This window comes from Chelonoidis abingdonii, chromosome 2, assembly GCF_003597395.2.
Source record: "Chelonoidis abingdonii isolate Lonesome George chromosome 2, CheloAbing_2.0, whole genome shotgun sequence".
NCBI classification, from domain to species: Eukaryota; Metazoa; Chordata; order Testudines; family Testudinidae; genus Chelonoidis; species Chelonoidis abingdonii.
In genome coordinates, this window is record NC_133770.1 from 71942024 (window position 1) to 71961786 (window position 19763).

Genomic DNA, 19763 nt, shown 5'->3' on the forward strand with positions numbered 1-19763 from the left:
CTTCTTGAACTGTGGACACCAGAACTGGAAGCAGTATTCCAGCAATGGTCACACCAGTACATAATACTGAGGTAAAACAAACTCCTGCTAGAGATTCTCATGTTTAAGCATCCGAGGACTGTATTAACTCTTTTGGCCACAGCATTGCACTGGAAACTCATATTCTGCTGATTATACACCACGACTCCCAATATTTTTTCAGTCACTGCTTCTCAGGATAGAGTGCATCTTCTTGTATGTATGGCCTACATTTTTTGTTCCTCCATGTGTACATTTACATTAAGCCATAATAAAAACACATATTGCTTGCTTGTGCCAGTTTATCAAGAGATCCACGTCTCTCTGTATCATCGTCTTCACTATTTACCACTTCCCCAATTTTTGTCATATGGAAATTTTATTAGTGATGATTTTGTTTTCTCCCAGGTCATTGATACAAGTGTTACATAGCATAGGACCAAGAACCAATCCCTGTGGGATCCCAATAGCAACATACCCACTCAGTGATGATTCCCCATTTACAATTACAATTTTCCCTGTTTACAATCTTGAGACTTATCATTTAGCCTGCTTTTAATCCATTTAGTGTGTGCCATGTTAATTTTATATTTTTCTAGTTTTTTTAATCAAAATGTTGTGTGGTACTAAGTCAAATTGTTACCTTTATCAACCAAACTTGCTATTTCACCAAACAAAGATATCAAGTTAATCTGTCGGGATCTATGTTTCCATAAACCCATGTTGATTGGCATTAATTGTATTACCCTCCTTTAATTCTTTATTAATCAAGTCCCATATCAGCTGCTCCATTATCTTGCCTAGAATCAACATGTGACTGACATGCCTATAATTATCCACATCATTACATGATGGTGTTGTGAGAGAGACACATCCATATTGATGCAAAAATAAGATAAATAAAATTACTATAACTTTTGTATAGGTTGTGCATGTTTGTATCTTTACTGAATATTAAGGTATAGCTACAAGTATGTTATAGTCAGGATGCTTGAAAATATAACAATGCGTGTAATGTTTAGCTAGTTATGTTACAAAATGTTTAAACTCATCAAAGAAATACCAAAGGCTCTGCTTTTTGTCTCCCAAGGACAAGCAAATGTCAGAAAAATAACCTCTTTTTGGTTGTAGATCCAAGTTTATCATCTCCAAGTGTGTTTATACAGTCTATGGAATGCAGCTTTATAATTTCTATTTTGCTTTAATATTCTATATTATTTTCTTTAATATTACATTTTGAAAGATGTATATAAAAGATATTGTGTTTCATGCTTTGTATAGAATATTTGCTGAGTCTGTAATTAGAAATTATGAATATACTGCAAACCTAGAAACCATTTGTTTAAAACAAACAAACAAACCCATCTGAGTGCCTCATCAAAGAACAGGACAAATCCCTCTTGTATAAGATATCAGCTTGGTATCAATATGATTTTTTTTCCCCAAGAAAACAGACTTCGTAAGATATTTTATGTTTGAGAAAGAGTAGTGGTTGTGTAAAAGATGGGAGGCTGTTTTCATTCAGAAATTCCAAAAAGAAGTAATGCTTTGGTTTATAGTTCTGATAACACACCCTACTAATAAAAGTGGATCTTTTAGCCCTCCTTTTTGGAAAGAACCACCATAAGTTAAACCCACACAATGAATTTTAGAAATATGCTTATTGAAATTGATTTCCTTGTAAACACACTAAGAATACGTTCTTTCAATCTGGAGAACATTTATCGTGGGATATATTTTACAGATTATATTGGTTACTTAAAGGTGAAGCCCTTTGTTGTTTCTCAAATGCATAAGATGGCATGTTTCTTTTCACTTGTATGTTTGCAAATATTTTGTATCTAAACACAAACCTTCATATGATAACTGCCTGATATCATTGTTATATGAATAGTAAGGCACTTGATCCTGAAGGATTTGCAGAGGTGCAAGAGGAGCCACGGGGAATGTGACAATTCCTTGGAGGATAGATCACTGTGAGACAGAGAGAGAAACAATTCAAAGTTGCTGGTGGCACTCACAGAGCAGCTAGAGATGATGGAGTGCCAATTCTGGGCCCAAGAAACAGCACCAACTGGTGGGATCGCATTGCCATGCAGGTTTAGGATGATGAGCAGTGGCAGCAGAAATTTTCAACGTGAAAGGACACGTTCCTGGATTTGTGTGCAGAACTTGCCCCAGCCCTCCAGCACAGGGACACCAAAATGAGAGCCTCAATGACGGAGAAGTGGATGGATTGCTACCGGTCAGTCAGGAATCAATTTGGAGTTGGGAGATCCAACACAGGACCCATTGTCATGCAAGTGTGCAAGGCCGTTAATCACCTCCTGCTATGCAGCACTGTGACTCTGAGCAATGTGAAGGACATCATGGATGGTTTTGCAGCAATGGGCTTCCTGATCATGACATCACGCAGAAAGTCCTCTTTAGTTTTTCGTGGCCACTTTCTAATTCTGCACAGCCATTCAGCCGGCGATAACAGAGAGGGAGGCTGGGCTCCTAAGGTCATATATGTGAAGCCAAAATGCAACATTTTACAGAAGCAGTATTGTTTGCAATACATGGACCACTGATTCAGTGATTCAAAACACAGCCACTATTCATTCTAACTGGGTGACCCCAGGCAAGCACAACACCCCAAAATGGTGAGTAGTCACAGGGGCAAGGGAAATCAGTGTTCCAGGACCGTGCTGCCCACTGAGCATCTGGCTCTTGAAGAGAGCCAGCACTTTACAGGGGGTGGGGGGGCTTATAGTCATTACTGTCCAGACATTTTTCACAGGCTGTGTTCATTATGGAAGATATCTCACTACTGAGGGTGAGCAGTGAATCAAGGGAGGGTCTTCTCCAAGACTGAGGCTTCCTCCCTGGCCTTTATGCGGTTCACCTGTGTGCAGCAATGGTTGTCCACCCTCCCCCCAGTGATGGCAGAATGGCACAGGAAAGTTACCCTTAATAGGGCAAGAAACAAAGGAGCTTTGCCAAGGAACCTGCAGCTGCGGATTGCCCAATATCTCCATGAGAGTTTTGTGGAGATCTGAGCCAGATTCCTGTGAAGTGAGGAAATCAATCAACACCCTGTTCTGCCGCTCAGACTAGGCATGTGGTGGTACATGCATCATACAGACACAAGCCTGCTTTCTGCAACCCTCCAGGCCCCAAAAACTCGCTTCAGAGATTCCCAAAATCAAATCCACTTACCAACGGCTTCCTCTCCTGTTTTCACTTTGCCAAGCTCTGACAGCTGTGACTGGCTAGCCTCCTCTCGGGTAGAGAAGAGCTCCTGGCTGCATGCATCTCTGACATCCAAGTCATCCTTTGCCTCTGGGTCCCCCTCCCCCACCACATCCTTGTCCAAGATTTCCTCCTCCTGGCTTGGTCCATCTCGACTGGTACACAAGCCACCGAAGTATCCACAGTTGCCTTCACAGTGAAAGTGGGGTCGCCACTGAGTATTGCGTCCAGCTCTTTGTAGAACCAGCAGCTCATGGATGCAGCACTGGAGGGGTGATTTGTCTCCTGCACCTTGGGGTAGGCGTTCCGCAGCTCCTTCACTTTGACCCTGCACTGCAGTGTGTCTTGGTCATGGCCCCTTTCTGTCATGCATCATGAAATCTGTCTGTAGGTATCATAATTCCTACAGCTGGAGCGCAGCTGGGACTGGACACCCATCTCTCCCCAAATGTTGATGAGGTCTAGCAGCTCGACATTGCTTCAAGCGGGGGATCACCTAGTGTGTGGAGCAGGCATGGTCACCTGGAAAAATGCGCTGAGACCACTGCACGCATCACAGAGCAAACAGGAAGGGGACTTTCAAAATTCTCAAGAAATTTAAGGGGTGGGGCTCACAGTTGGCCATCTGAGGGCAGGGCAGTAGAGTTCAAACCGATGACCAGAAAGCCAAGAACAGGCATTGTGGGACACCTCCTGGAGGCCAATCGCAGCATTATAATTGACCAGGGTGTCTACACTGGCACTGCGGTGCTGTAGCCCTGGTGCAGAAAGCTGTACGTCTCTCAGGTTTTGGGTTTGTTTTTTTTTTTTTTTTAACAGTGCTACAACTGCACAGTTTCTGTGCACTAAGGCCTGGTCTACACTGGGGAGGGAGGAATCGATCTAAGTTACATAACTTCAGCTACATGAATAATGTAGCTGAAGTCGATGTACTTAGACCTACTTAACGTGGTGTCTTCACTGCAGTATGTCAACAGCTGATGCTCTCCCATCGACTCCGCCTGTGCCTCTCGCCCTGGTGGAGTTCCAGAATCAACGGGAGAGCGCTTGACAGTCAATTAATTGCGTCTAGACTAGATGCAATAAATCGACCTCCGCTGGATCGATCGCTGCCCGTCGATCCAGCAGGTAATGTAAACAAGCCGTTAGTGGCTTGGCAGTGTGTACACCTCGGGAGTTACACTGCAGAAAGTTGCTTTACTGCGCAGAAACTTGCCAATGTAGGCAAGGCCTAGGTCACTCTGCACAGCCACGTTATGAAGGTGCAGTGTGCTTTCCACCCATGCATCCTGATAATCCTGCTAGGTTATGTAAATATGGTGGCAAGGCTACAGCTATGCTTCTCCCTGCCTCTTCCCTCCCTCCATTTGGAGTAGGCAGCATCCCACGGCAATGAGGAGGGGGTAGCACAAGAAAACAGAGACTGCAGTTGTGGCTGGTCCAGCGTATTAGTAGTAATGACTCTCAACAGTCTGCTTTCAGAGACTTGATTGATCTCTTTTGGAAGATACCAATACAAAGTCACAAAACAGTCACAAAATGTTATCACAACTGTTAGACTTCATGTTTAAAACTTACTGCCTATTTTGTAATTGTTCAGTCTAAAGGAATTTCTCCAGCTCCTAGTTTTACTGATCTGTATGAAGTGAGTGGAAAGGATAGATGTTTCTGTCTTTCAAACTGTCAGTACATGCGTAAATGAACATAATGATTCAAGCGTCATGAAGGGTTTAGACTACAACCCAGAAAAAGAAATCCCACACAGATCTTCTGACAGTGAAATCAGCATACCAGGCAAATTATAGTGCCCTCACTGTGCATAAATATCTAGGAAGATTTCCCACCTACAAAAGCAAATCCTCCGAAGGGCAGAACTAGGCACTACAATTAGTTTTTTCATCTCTGCTCTTTCCTTAATGTGTTACTCATCTGCCATTTATTCAGATTCTTTGTGCAAGGTTTGCTTAGCTGTCCCTCAGTTTGGCAAAAGTGAAAATAAAGATTAGATGAGCAATTTAGAAAACAGATTCGCTACGGCATTTTTTAAAACCTTAACTCTGGTTTATAAGTCTTGTCTGGATCTTTTCTGAATCTTTTCTTCTATACAGAAGAAATATATAGATAAAGATCCAAAATCTTTATGATAATAATTAACAAGTAATGCTTTGTCTCTCAGAAGCTCAAAAAGCTTTTCAAACACAGGGATTGCTCCAGGCACCAGCACACCAAGCTGTGCCTGGGGCGGCAAGCCACGGGGGACACTCTGCTGGTCGCTGCGAAGGCAGCAGGCAGGTTGCCTTCGGTGGCTTGCCTGTGGAGGGTCTGCTGGTCCTGCCGTGCTTGGGGCGGCAAAATATCTAGAGCCACCCCTGTTCAAACAACAATTAATGGAAAGAATGAAATGGAAGTTGTATTCATGCTACAGTATTATTAGATTATTTTCTCTGCTAAATTGGATGCTTTGATTTGCCCAGTACAGCTGTTGGATGCATCTAATAAACACTTGAGTTCAGTAAAGGAGTCTATTTTTCACCATATGCACTCATGCATAAGAACAAATCATATATGGACATAATTCTCTAAACATCTTGTAAGTGTTTGCAGAATTGGAGCTTTAATTTTCATTTTATTCTTGGAATCATGTGTAGAATCCAATGCCCTAAATCATAAAAGTATGACATTTATCTGACAGAATCTGTCGTTTTCATTATGCTGTTTCTCATTGGACTTTTTTTTTTTCTTTTGCTTTTCAGGTTGGCTTCATGAGCTGGGGAAACGTATAGAGTCTCCTTACTATGGCAATAATACATTAGGAGGCCCATCAATCAGAAGTGCCTATATAGCTGCCCTGTATTTCACTCTCAGCAGTCTCACCAGTGTTGGGTTTGGAAATGTTTCAGCCAATACTGATGCAGAAAAGATTTTCTCCATTTGCACAATGCTGATTGGGGGTAAGTAAAAATGTTTTGGAAAAGTCAAATTTGAACAGGGGGAAAAACGGCAATTTGAAATTATAATTTGAAATGAATTCAAGTAAAACACTAATCCTAAAATGCCATGTCCTTGATTAAATTTGAAATTTGTGAGCCATGATGTGGTACATTTTCATTAGCTCAGTAGCAAATTCAGTGAATCTGAAACCTTTTTGTGGTATAGTAAACCAACAAACAATTGTCTGCAGGTTTCAATTTTTAATTGCAAGGGCAACAAATAATATTGAATAAAATATGCCTGATCACTGTTGTAGATTAATTCTCAAAGCTGGAAGGGTTTCTGTTGTTTTTGGTCTGCTTATTGTTACCTGCTTTTGATTTATGTTGATAAATGTTTGTTACTGTTGAAAAAATATTTGCTCATTGCAGTGGCTTTATTTCTGTTGAGTCAACCCACAACCTCACTCCAAGATTCCAAACTGGTTTCATCTTCAAAATGTGGTATACCTGGATCAGGATAAGTGACTGTAATAGAGAAAAGTGGAGAGAGAGTTCTGCAGGTTTTTGTACATTTACTTTCATCTCTTCTCCAAAAATATTGGCATTAAAGCATAATATATATTTCATACTATCAAAGGCAATGCTCTGCATGAGTGGCGGGATGCAAAGTGAGTCATCATTAGACCGCTGTGCACCACATTGTTTGTCAGGCTGCTTAATTGTCCTGGGTTTAGTGGTAAGTATTTTCACCAATGAAGTTTCACCCTAATCCTTGTCTTCATGACTCTTATTGTCAGTTCAGCAGTGTAAATTTCCACAATGTAAACTTGACAACTTAACACCAGAGACCATGGTACATGCTGAATATCACTGTAAATTATTAATTCACAGCATCCAGCAATAATGTATAAAAATATAAAAAGCCTGATGAATTATCAACTCTTTTTCACTGTCCTGTCAATAAGTAGCTGTAATTATAATAAGTCAGACAAGGAACAGTGTCTTATTAATTCCAGCAGTTTCATGAATGCTACAGTTAGTACAGTAATTAATTTTATTGATAAAATACAATGTAAATGCTGAATAATAGTGAAAAAGGGTTAAATATTTAACCTTCACATGTTCCACATGTTTTTAAGGTAGTCAAACACAATGTTTTGTAGTGGAATAGGGTGGGGGGGCGGGGTTGTTTTTATTGACATAATCAAGAAATATCCATGAAGGGATGATGAAGATGGCAGAACTTCCAAAAACTTACCTTGGTAAAATATAAAGGAACCATATAACTGCCATTTATTTCCTAGATAGAAGAATATCAAGAGGTGTTGTTTTGCTTCTGGTTGTTTGTTTTTGTTGCTTTAATGACTTTATAATAATCAGAAGTTTGACATTTTTCATGTTAAGAGAAAAAGAGACTTCATTCTCCCAAGTGGGTATTCACCCACGAAAGCTCATGCTCCAAAACGCCTGTTAGCCTACAAGGTGCCATAGGACTCTTTGCTGCTTTTTCAGGGCCGGCGCTTTCATTTAGGCAACTTAGGCAGTCGCCTAGGGCGCCAGCATTATGGGGGGGGGGGGCGGCATTTTGCGGGGGGGGCGGCAGGCAGCTCCGTGGAGCTGCTGCAGTTGTGCCTGCGGAGAGCCCGCTGGTCTCGTGGCTTCTGTGGACCTGCTGCAGGCATTTCTGCGGACGGTCCGCTGGTCCTGCAGCTCGAGTGGACCTGCCGCAGGCACGCCTGTGGCAGCTCCACCACAGCCGCAGACCAGTGGACTCCACAGGAACGCCTGCGGCAGCTCCACCTGCCTGTGCCAGGTCCACCGGGCTAGCCATGATGACCCGCGCATGGGGGCGGCGAAATGGCCCTGCGCCTAGGGCACCAGAAACCCTGGCGCCAGTCCTGCTGCTTTTACAGATCCAGACTAACACAGCTACCCCTCTGATACTTCATTCTCCCTGCAGTTCATGACTATCTTTTGCTGAAGACAGAGAAATTCATTTGAATTCTGTATGGTGGGGCACGAGGAATCAGGCCTCCAAATAGATATTAGCTCTCAGAACACTACAAAGGCTGTCATTCAAACAATTTGATTTTTAGTGTGGCTACAATAAGCAATGTGGCCTTGTCCTTCCCTTCTCCCCCTCCCCCCCCCACCTGGGCTACCATGTCCATTATCTCATTTTTTTAATTAATAAAGAAAGAAAACATGGTTTCAAAATAATAGTTACTTTATTTCGAAGTGGAGAGGGTGGTTGGCTTACAGGGAATTAAAATCAACAAAGGGAGTGGGTTTGCATCAAGGAGAAACACACATAATTTTCACACTGAAGCCTAACCAATCAGAAAACTGGTTTTCAAAGCCTCTCTGATGCGCAGCACGCTTTGCTGTGCTCTTCTAATCGCCCTGGTATCTGGCGCAAAACAATTGTCTGCCATTGCTTTCACAGAGGGAGAGGGAATTGACGAAATGTACCCCAAACCACCCACAACGTTTTTTGTCCTATCAGGCATTGGGAGCTTAACCCAGAATTCCAAAGGGTGGCAGAGACTGCATGAACTGTGGGATAGCTACCCACAGTGCATCGCTCCATAAGTTGATGCTAGGCATGGTAGTGAGGACACACTCCACCAGCGTAATGCGCTTAGCGTGGACATACGCAATCGACTGTATAAAATTGATTTCTAAAAATCAGCCTATATGAAATTGACCTAATTTCGTAGTGTAGACATACCCTTCATAACTAATTGGTGTGAGATACAGATCTTGTGTTTAACTCTGAGAGAGATTTTCTTGCACCTGGGTAGTAGGTCCAGTGTGTGTGTGCATGCGCAGGGATGGAGGTATTGTGGAAATGCAGAGGGACTGTCAGATTCTATCCAGACTGTAATGCAGATGCAACAGAAGAAAACTGGCAGCTGACGGACAGGTTGAGTCAAGAGTATGTTGGAAGAAAAGGGAATGAACTTGCCTTTGGGAAGGGGCTGGGTGGCAGCATCTGTTAAGAAGAGAAGGAAGAAGAGGTTGATTTAGAGCCCTTTTGATTGTTTGTGGAAATTTAGGTATGTGGGACATTATTTAGGGGACTCAGCGAGAGGGCAAAGAGGGGCAGTGGAGTTGTCATGGGGAAGTGGGAGGTAACAAACATGGTAGAGAAAGGAACTTGTCTTCACCTCAGTAGAATTTGTTGGGGACAAGAATATTCATCTACATTGTTTCAAGGCTTAAGATATTTTTGTCTGACAAATGTGCTTCTTAATGTGCCTTTGGTGTATAATTTTCCCAGAGCTTATATTTTACTATACATTAATGAAATGACTAAAGTCTTGAAAATTAATACTTTCTTTATTTTGCAAGATACTTGCCCTGGCAAGGCATTAATTAATAAATTTGTTGGCTTCATATGGAGTGGATAGTATTTTTTTTAAAGTAGCAGGAATAATGTTCTCTGGGGGTCACTGCAGGGTAGGTCAGTTGGAAGAGTATATATCATTGACTAAAGTGTGAATTTATTACGTCATTAAGAAAAGAATGATCTAGCCTTTATTAATAAAGTTCTGTAGGCTGGCAGATAAAGGAGAGGGGTACATTTCAGCACAAGTAGAGCCTGTAATTTTTTCCTGTAAGCACTTTTCAAGCATGACCTTAAGAATTGGGGAAAAAAAATTTATTGATTATATCAGATGCTTCCTTATCTTAGATTTATGAAACTTTGGTTAATGCTTATGAATTTTACATAATGTTTTGTCTTCAAAGGTAGCCATTATTTACTGCGTATTGATTTTTATTTTATTGTACTGTGAAGTGGGTTTTTTTGTTTTATTATATCTGTTTGCTAGCTTTGATGTACTGATTTTGTATGAATTTTTCAATTATGGTGTAAGACAGACAAATATCATAGGAAAGATTAAAAATGTCTTACTCCATGCAATATGTGGTCCCAGAGCTGAAGGAGAAAGTAAGTGGATCATGCACAAATAAGTAAGATCTTTAGACTTTAGTAGATTCATCTTTCTGCTCTTGACAGGTGAACTTGCTTTTAGCAGCTGAGTCCAGATATATTACATCTTGCATTGTGTTATTACTGTATTTGTTCAGAAGAACACTGCAATAGGGCAGCCATTATTACTGGACACTTTTGGGAACTCTGGCCTTAATCATTCTGCCTCAGTTCCCCATGTGTAAAATTGGGATAATACCACCCTCTCACCTCACAGGGGTGGTGTGAAGGTAAATTCATTCATGTTTGTGAAGCTTTCCAATACTATAGCGATGGTCCATTAGTCACATAGAAAAGTCCATTTGAAAATTAGTAATTCTGAATTCAGAGAAGGGTTTGAGTAGCGTGCAGCAAATAAAGCCTGTGGCCACACATTGAATGATGATAAAAAATATTTAAATAACTACCCATTCAGAGACTATCATAGCCATTGGAGATGGCCAGGGTGGAGAGGCGGGGTTGAGAGTCATTGCCCTCCCTCCCCCCAGTTTTTAAATGGGGGAGCATGTCCCCCCACTTTTGGAAACCTAAACTCAGCAGGGATGACTGGATGGCAAGATAGACTGGAGAGTCTAATGGGACTGTCTGTGACTCCATGGTAAGACTGTGACAGTAATCTAGGAGTTCACATTTGTTTCTGGGTTGGTTAAATCTAATTATAGACAGGGGCGGTTCTAGGCATTTTGCCTCCTCAAGCACGGCAGGCAGGCTACCTTTGGCTGCCTTTGGCATGACATGTGCCAACTGTTTATATTGGGGGACACATTATACCTGCTTCTAACTTGACTCATGAAACCATACCATGACATCAATGATCCTGGAAAAAGGGAAGTCGGTTACAAACTCAGTAGCTGCAAAGTGATCTGGAGCGCATGTTTGGGAGGCTGAAATCTCATTAGTGCTACACACCTGTCTGGAGGCCAATATGGTGAACATCATTGCTAAAACTGTCACTTGTTGCACACTCCATAATATTTGTGAGGGTAAAGAGGAGTGCTTCCATCCTGAGTATGCTCAGGACAAGTCTGCTTTACCGACTGTGTACAAGCAGCTGGATCCCACCTACATGCACACAGGTCCGGTTTCCCAGCAGACAAGGAAAATCAGGGATGTCATATGTGCACATACCTTGGAACAGCAGGGAGACTCAGGATGACATCTGCTTTTGCTGGAGGACACCTTCACATCCAGTGCAGTTGTTGGAAAAGCATACGAGGGAATAGTGGCACGTACGTGTGGGGCTGCACATCTTTGTGAGGGTTTGTTCCCCTATAGTCAAAGATCATTAGTCATTTGTTCCTGTGACAATTCACACATTACAAACCATTATAACAGGGCAGTGTGATGGGGCATTTGCCCCATGCTGGCAGGGACGGGATTAATAGAGCCTTAAGGAGGCTGCCCAAGAAGCAGCAAAGAGCAGCCAAACAGAGCCCTGTGGGCTCATAGAAAAGGGGCTGTGGGGCCAGAGTCAGTCACTAGTGGGAGCTTGAGGAAAGAAGAGTGTGTCCTGAATAGGCTGCAACCCTGTAGCACCTTGGACAGTGCAGGCCAGGGACCTGGGGAGTAGAGATGGAGCTCCGTATGAGCCGTTGAGTTTGAGTAGGGTGCTGTGGCTGCTGAGAAGTGGCCCAGGGAAACGCAGTGGTAGTTGAGACGAAGGAATGCAGAAGGTGACTGTGGTTTAGGGGGTCCCTGGTCAGAGATCTGGAGCAGTGGGCAGGCCCTGGTTCCCCACCACACAGACACTCACATGGGGGAAGTGGCTGGACAGTTGGACTGCAGTACTATCCCCTAGAAGGGGGAAGCAGAGAAGGTGAGAAGGCCAGAGGGCTGTGTTGTGAAGAGGATGTCTTGCAGTGACATGGGTCCAAAAGCAGATGTGACAGCAGGCGAGGCACCATCAGGAGAGGGCGTACCGACCTGCGGAGCTAATCCCCAGGACGGCCAACAGGAGGCACCACTGTGATGAGTCACGCCCTGTCACAGTCACCGCCACTGGGTTAACACCTTAGAATATGTCCACACTACAGAATTATGTTGACCTAAATTACATTGATGTACAGCCATGACAGTAATTAAATCACTTTTCTATGTCCACGCTATTCTCCTTGTGTCAGTATGAGACATTGCTTGCACCAATTTAACTGTCAGGTGGGACATTGCAGCATGGCTTCTGAAAGGCAGCAACAGTCGATGTAAACAATGCAGTGTCTATACTGACACTCTGGTAACCCAAGTACATCGAAACTGATTCCACACCTCTTGTGGAGATGGAGTCATTAAGTTAGTGTAGTGGGCGAGTTACATTGACGGGAGAGACATTTTATCATAGATGCTTGCACAGTTAGGTCAATTTAAGCTGCCTTATGTCAACCTAACTCTGTAGTGTAGACCAGGCCAGAGCGTTGGGATTGTGCTGTAGAGGGTGGCTGCTGAGTTGTAATGCTTCTGAATTCCCTATTCAAACTTGTTTACAAACCTCTGCTATTTGGAGCACTTAATCTCTCTTAATGATCTCATCGACATTTGCTTTGTGGGTGTGCAAACATTCTTTTCTTTAACCATTCTTTGTCAGCATTGTTACCTGCATATAGCAGTTGTTTATGGAGCGACTAAGGTTAAAACTGCTCAAGGTTGGGGGAAGGTGCTGAAAGAAAAGGTTTTAATCATTGGGTAACGGCAGATGCTCAGGGGGGCCTCTGTGAGGGGTTTCAGGAGCCAGAGGGGAGGGTATGGTCCCAGGAGTCCTGAAGGCTCCTCCTGGTTACAAGGTTGGGGGTTGAGCCCCCCAGGAATCCTGGGCCCAGCCTTGTCGGGGTTACGAGGACTCTGCCACACAGGAGAGTAGAAGGGGAGCCCTTGAGGTCAGGCAGGCCTCTGAGTAAAGGAAGTGGGAGCGAGGACTCAGATCCTTTTGCTAGCCCATGTCACCGGGGTAGTGTATAAGCCAGGAAAGTTCCCCACAATAGTGGGACCATTCCCTTGCTTACACAAAGAAGAAAAGACTGCTGTGATTACTTTTTCCTCAGACAACCAGAATATTCCCTTCCTGGACTCTCTCTACCACAGGGGTCAGCAACCTTTCAGAAGTGGTGTTCTGAGTCTTCATTTATTCACTCTAATTTAAGGTTCCGTGTGCAAGTAATACATTTTAACGTTTTTAGTTTAAATCTATAATATATAACTAAACTATTGTTGTATGTAAAGTAAATAAGGTTTTAAAAATGTTTAAGAAGCTTCATTTAAAATTATATTAAAATGCAGAGCCCCCCAGACTGGTGGCCAGGACCCAGGCAGTGTGAGTGCCACTGAAAATCAGCTTGCGCGCCACCTTCGGCACCCATGCCATAGGTTGCCTACCCTTACTCTGCCACCAGTCCCCTGTTCTCTATTCCATATAGCTCCTGTTTCTAAGGGAAGAGTAAGATCAGGCAGGGGGAGGTGATAGAAATACTAAAACAGTTATCTTCCAACGGATGAAGGACAGCCATTACAAACTTCAGACAGACAACTATAGGTTTTCTACAGTTGTCATCACATCCCCAACCAGGACTTTTCTAAACCACCACATCCCTTCTCCTGGTCTGTGTCCTTAGGATCATTGCTGCCTGGGTGCTGGCTAAAAAACGCACAGACAATGGGCACAATGATTTTTCTTTAATATTTTTTTTTCAGACATAGTTTCTGTCAAATGTATAATAGTGGATCGTCAGAAATCAATAAAACTAGTTGTTTGTAGCTTTTCCATGCTTGGGGACCATGCAAGTGTTGCAACAGAGTGGGGGCTGGTCTTAAAATCAGGAATTTAGCACCAGAGCAAGAGGAGATATTGGTGGGGAGGACTTATAACTTGTCAGCCTTGGGTTCTGGTTCCTGCTGCAGCTTGAGGCCGTTAGAATCATGGGGGGTGGGAAGGGGCAGAACCTTCCTTAATTGGCTACTCCAGGTAGAGGTGCAAAATCACATGCACCTCATCCTCTGGATTATCCAGAGCATCCTGTGTTCCTTGCTGCCTCCTCACCATCTGTCGAATGATAAGGCTGATGGGGTTGAGGAGGGGGTCTTGAGCCACTGAAGCTTTGTGCTGGGAACCCTTGACAGCACCTGGCCCAGTTTGTCATAGAAGGAGCATGTACAAGATGTCCATCTGAAGCAACTACTGGAGTTGTTTGCCTTCTTGTACAGGATCCTCAAGTGCTTGACGCGTTTCAGCTACTAGGACAGAGCCCGCTCAATGCTCTCCTGCCCCAGCCTCTCTAAAATTTCACCAGTACAGTTATATATTCCTGCTGCTCCAGGAAGTCATGGACGACGGTGTACTCTGACCACAGATTGGTCAACATGCAGGTGTATTGGCAGGCAGCTGCTCTCAGAGCAGGATCCATATTCATTTGTACTGATCAAAACAGTGCAGCTGAAAGCTGTTCTGATGTGGTCAGTGTGGCTAACTGTTACCCAAGAAAATGAGGGGACTGGAATCTTTGCAGTTTGGGTAAAGGTGAGGAAGAAAAGAGTTTGATGCATTGTGAGAATGGGGGTGGAAGATTACTGAAACTGGAGACCTGGTACATGCCCCTTGCTCCCAACCACAGTTCAGACTGGCATGGGTACGAGGCTGTGCCACAGCCTGAGCTGTGTGCTTACGCACACCCCACAGGCATGGTAGCTTATTCACCCTTCACTTGCCTCCACTTGGTTCTGGAGTTCAGATGTGAACAATAGGGGAGTTATGGCACAACCATGTGCATGGACACGTGTAGACATAGCTAAAAAGGCCTACTGATAAAACTCAATGACTATGTTAAGAGCATGCCTGGTAAACAAGTGTGGGACCAGAAATCAGTGAGCCAAAATTGGTATGTTGGAAATTAGGCCTAACTGGTGGACAAAATAATGAGGAGATGGGCTGTTCCAACTAGCAGTCCGTTTTGAGGTCCATTAAAGAATGAGAAAAATTGGCCACTGACATCAGTTTCACCACCATGCCTGCTATTTCCACCATCTTCTGGGACCCCAGACCACCTTTGTCCTATTCTTGTGAGATGTCCTGCCCAGACTGGGCCAGAGGTGCACCCAGATGACATTGCCACCTCCATCAGCTCCAGCTGAATCACGAACACCACCAAAACCGTTCACACCAAAGATTTCACACCAAGTATCTACACAAGAGAAATTCCAAAAAGAGGATAGATATAAAGAAATTTGGTCACCCTTTTTAATCATACTCAAAGTATGGCTCCTCACCCAGCAAGCCAGAGTCTTTAGCCCAGGTTCTTTTAATAGTAACCTGATCCTGAATAAGTAATAAGTAAAGTACAGTTGTAGTATGCTGATGTTTATTGACAGAAAGTTTCTAAATGGCTTTGAAAACAAATTTATTTCCTGAGTTTGGTTTTAATCTCTAGTCAGATAACAGCACATCAGCATCCATTCTGACCTAATTTTATAGATTTGTACCAAAAAAGGGGGAAAAAAAAAAGTTCTGAAATGCCATGTCTCTCTCCTCTCTGGTTTGGTTAACATGCTATCAGAGTAGCTATATTTACTTAAGAGTTTTATTATTGAAGTGCTGCTTTAAAACTTAATTTTGCCTATTTATAAGGGAAAACTTGGATTCTGTGAAAATTGCCCTAATATTTTCTATATTGTATTTTAACCATAATCTGCAAAGTCACTGCATCCCATTGTACATAATTTCTGTTCTCCACAGCTTTGATGCATGCCTTGGTGTTCGGAAATGTGACCGCTATAATTCAGAGGATGTACTCCAGATGGTCCCTTTATCACACAAGAACCAAGGATCTAAAGGACTTTATACGGGTCCATCACCTGCCACAGCAGTTAAAGCAGAGGATGCTTGAATATTTCCAAACCACCTGGTCTGTCAATAATGGAATAGATTCCAATGAGGTAATAATCAAAGCATGGCTTCCATTGGCTTCTTAGATTTGTCCTAATTGGTTTTTTTCAGTTAAGATGGTTTTATTCTGAAATATGTGAAGTCACACATCAGAAAGAATGTGCATAAGGAATAAAGCTGAGTTTGTTATCCCAGAGGGGATACGTAGGTTGTTGAACCATCTGTTTGGGAATATCAGATTCCCTGAAACTACAAATTCAAATTTCATCAGGGCCACCTAAGCCCACCATAATTTGGAAGTACTGAAGTACCATTCAGCAGGGGTCTTTTTGATAATGCCCTTAAACAGAGGAGTTTCTGTCTTGCACCAAATGTTAAAATATCCATGGCACTTTTCCTAAGAGAGAGATTTCTTCCCTGTCCTTAACCAAAATTACTACTTCCTCCATCCTTACCTACTCTTCACTGATTGCAACCTTTTGTACATAGGTGGCTGCATTTCGTGAATGTTGTTTATATAGAGGTTGTGAAACATGATTGGATCCTTTAGGCTGAAAGGCACTGTCTGAATCTAAAATATACTTATTACTACTTATATATTTTTGAATGTTAACTAATTACTGAAGAAGAGTGTGAAAATTGGAGAGAGAATTCTGGTGGTTTCTTAAATAATTTAGTTGAATCATATATAATTATTTTACTCCATAGGCCATAATGACTTTCCTTGGCCCAATGCTTGTTTGAACAAACCATTCCTGTTGAACATTTCATTGTCATTATGTGTCCTTATAAAACTCAATAGCCTCCAAAAACAATATAGAAATAAATGTGAAGATTTTGGTTTCAGAACATTCCTTTTGAAGTTTTCTTTTCTGGTGTATATAGAAAACACAAGGGGTGGGGTTTTCACCAGTGCTAAATGACTTAGGCACATACTGGGAGATTTTCAGAGGAACAAATGCCAGTTACTTCTTCCTATTGACTTTCAAAAAGTTACTTAAGCACTTTTACTGTGTCTCTCCCACCCAAAAAAAAAAAATTCTTGCGATGCCTCGGTGGAAGAAAGATAATGTTTTATCAATTTTATGCTGCCCTTACATGAAAAAAGCATCTATGAGCAGAAACATGTACTGACTAATTTTCCTCTGCTGCACTAGATCTGCTGAGAAACTGACATAAGTGACATCAGAACCAGGCTCAAAACTACAAAGGAAGCTTGCCTGAATTAGGACTGAGGAAAAACTAGGAAGAAGTATCCACCCTTTGCCTTCACCAGGGTTTTGCACTGTACATGCACCTTGTTCCACCTCATCACCATCCCTTTTTCCCCCCTAACATCCAGTCTAACATTATAGAGGGAACTCTGCAAGGGGGAACCTTATGCAGGTTTGATCCCTCATAACCACTATCATGGATTTTACCACAGAAGTGGGCAATATAGGCCTGAATAAGGGTTAATTAAGGATCTCAGGATTTGAACCACAGTAATACTGTTTCCAGTTAGGGTTCCTTGGGCAGGCTGGGATGGATGTGATATTGAGGGTAAAACTCCATGATTAAAACAGCAAATACAGTTTAAATGGAAATACATTGATAGACCTTTCCTTTCCTTTGCAGCTATGATTTGCAGCTTCCTATTTAAAATGCCTATCTCACATTCACACGATACATGATATGAACATTTTAAGAGGACTCTATTGCAACTCAATAAAATTATCATGACTTGTTTCTGCTCATGCCATATAGGCCTGGCATGAATTATTTGTTGTTTTATTTCTTGTTGGAGTCATTGTGCTAGGCATTGTTGCCACAAAGAACATACAAGCTATACAAAATAGTCTATTTTCTTCTATCAAAAAGCTGCAAGAATTGTGTGTGGGTTTTGTGTACGAGGTAAACTTCTAGTACAAATGCATTTTTAATGACCAAAAAACCTTTAATATATTATAAAGTGTCCCTGAAATCAATGGGTGCTTATTTGTGTAAGGACTCACTAAGAATTAACTAAGGACAAGATTTGGCCCTCTATAATGTGTATTTTACTTTAAACATAAATGCATAAGAGAAAACCTAAGCATAAAGGCATTGTGTACATTGCTAGTAACTCAGATCAGGTATGCAAAAAAGTAAAATAAATTATTTTACACTTAACATCAATCTCATTTTCCCTTTTTGGACAGCTTTTAAAAGACTTTCCAGATGAGCTGCGCTCAGACATCACCATGCACTTGAACAAGGAGATTCTGCAGCTGTCCCTTTTTGAGTGTGCCAGCCGTGGTTGCCTCAGGTCTCTGTCTCTGCATATCAAAACCTCCTTTTGTGCTCCTGGGGAGTACCTTCTCCGGCAGGGAGATGCCTTGCAGGCTATCTATTTTGTGTGCTCAGGTTCCATGGAAGTACTGAAAGATAGCATGGTGCTGGCAATTCTTGGTAGGTTAATGTTTAACGCTTCCAAGAAAATGAATAGTCTTCTAATGAAGACAATACTGTAAAGTTAAATGTTAACAAAGATAAACAAATACCTCCAGATAACACTTAGACCACTGCTAACTGATAGATGAGTGTGTCCTAGCAATATTGATGAAAGATGAGCCAAAACCAGGTCCCTAGATCTACTCTACATGCAACACACAAATATCCCTAAGGTTTTCGTTCTGAGTTAGATTCAAGACTAGAAGGGACTTATTTTTAGTTCAGAAGAGGCCAAAATTGCATGAATGGTGATCTTACAATAATTCATTGTTCGAGGCAAAAATCTCAAGAAAACAGCTCTCAAGATGTTGGCACCAACCCACAGGAATAATTCAGCTTTAAACTCAAACCTAAAGTCATGGCCTAACCCTGACTCAAATCAGTGTAACACTGTGTGCCCTGACCCATTTCTAGTAAGGCTATGGAGTTAAAAAGAGTCTTGCTATCAGCTTTCAAGGACGCTAATAGCTAGAACAGAGAGTGGAAATAGGTTCTATTCTAGGATCAGCCACTGGTTTGCTATATGTCCATGGACAAATCACCTGTTAACCACCTCATGTCTCAAGTAATTGCAGTAACGAGGCCCAGTCCAATGCCCATTAAAGTCAATGAGAAGACTGCCATTGACTAGTGTGGATTTTGGATCAGATCCATCAGACTTCTCTATTTCAGTGTTTGTAAATCACTTTGATATCTCCAGATGAAAGGTGCTAGAAGTGCAAAGTATTATTTAATGTGGGTTATTAAGCCCCTTTTGTAATTTTAGAATATATTCTTACATTTCTAAGTGTCCCAGCCTTGAATAGTCATACAATACAACCAATATTTACTTTCTGCTTTACTTGCTATTTTTGTAGAACTGTGTTAGACCCTTGACATTACTGATCTCTAGTCTTTATAATTGAATTTCCTTTATTTTATTACTAATGTACATTTAGGGGCTAGGTATTTTCAAGAAAATAACTATAATACATTTCTTTTTGTTTGTTTTATAACCCTTTAATTCCATTAAATTGAGAATCCAAGCCACGCCGGACCATTACTCATTTGTAATTAGGAAGTTTAAAAATGGCTAGCATTTATTGGCTCAGCTAAACCAATGCTATAAAATAGCGTGTAGAGAAATGATAAGCTTAAATATAACAAAAGGTCAAGAGTCGCCCAGAGTGGAATTAAGGTATCATTAATGCTTCCATTCTTAGGAATTTCTGAAAATGTTAATCAAAACTTTGCAAAATAGAGACAA

General features: G+C 41.9%; 1 protein-coding gene across 1 annotated transcript in view; it reads left to right on the forward strand.

The window, feature by feature from the left end:
- Nucleotides 1-19763, forward strand: part of KCNH8 (potassium voltage-gated channel subfamily H member 8) — a 375624-nt gene that overhangs the window by 280619 nt on the left and 75242 nt on the right. The window contains exons 8-10 of the mRNA XM_075062450.1: nt 6006-6203; nt 15896-16095; nt 18226-18475. Coding sequence (XP_074918551.1) covers nt 6006-6203; nt 15896-16095; nt 18226-18475 — 648 coding nt within the window. The remainder of the gene's footprint in view (nt 1-6005; nt 6204-15895; nt 16096-18225; nt 18476-19763) is intronic.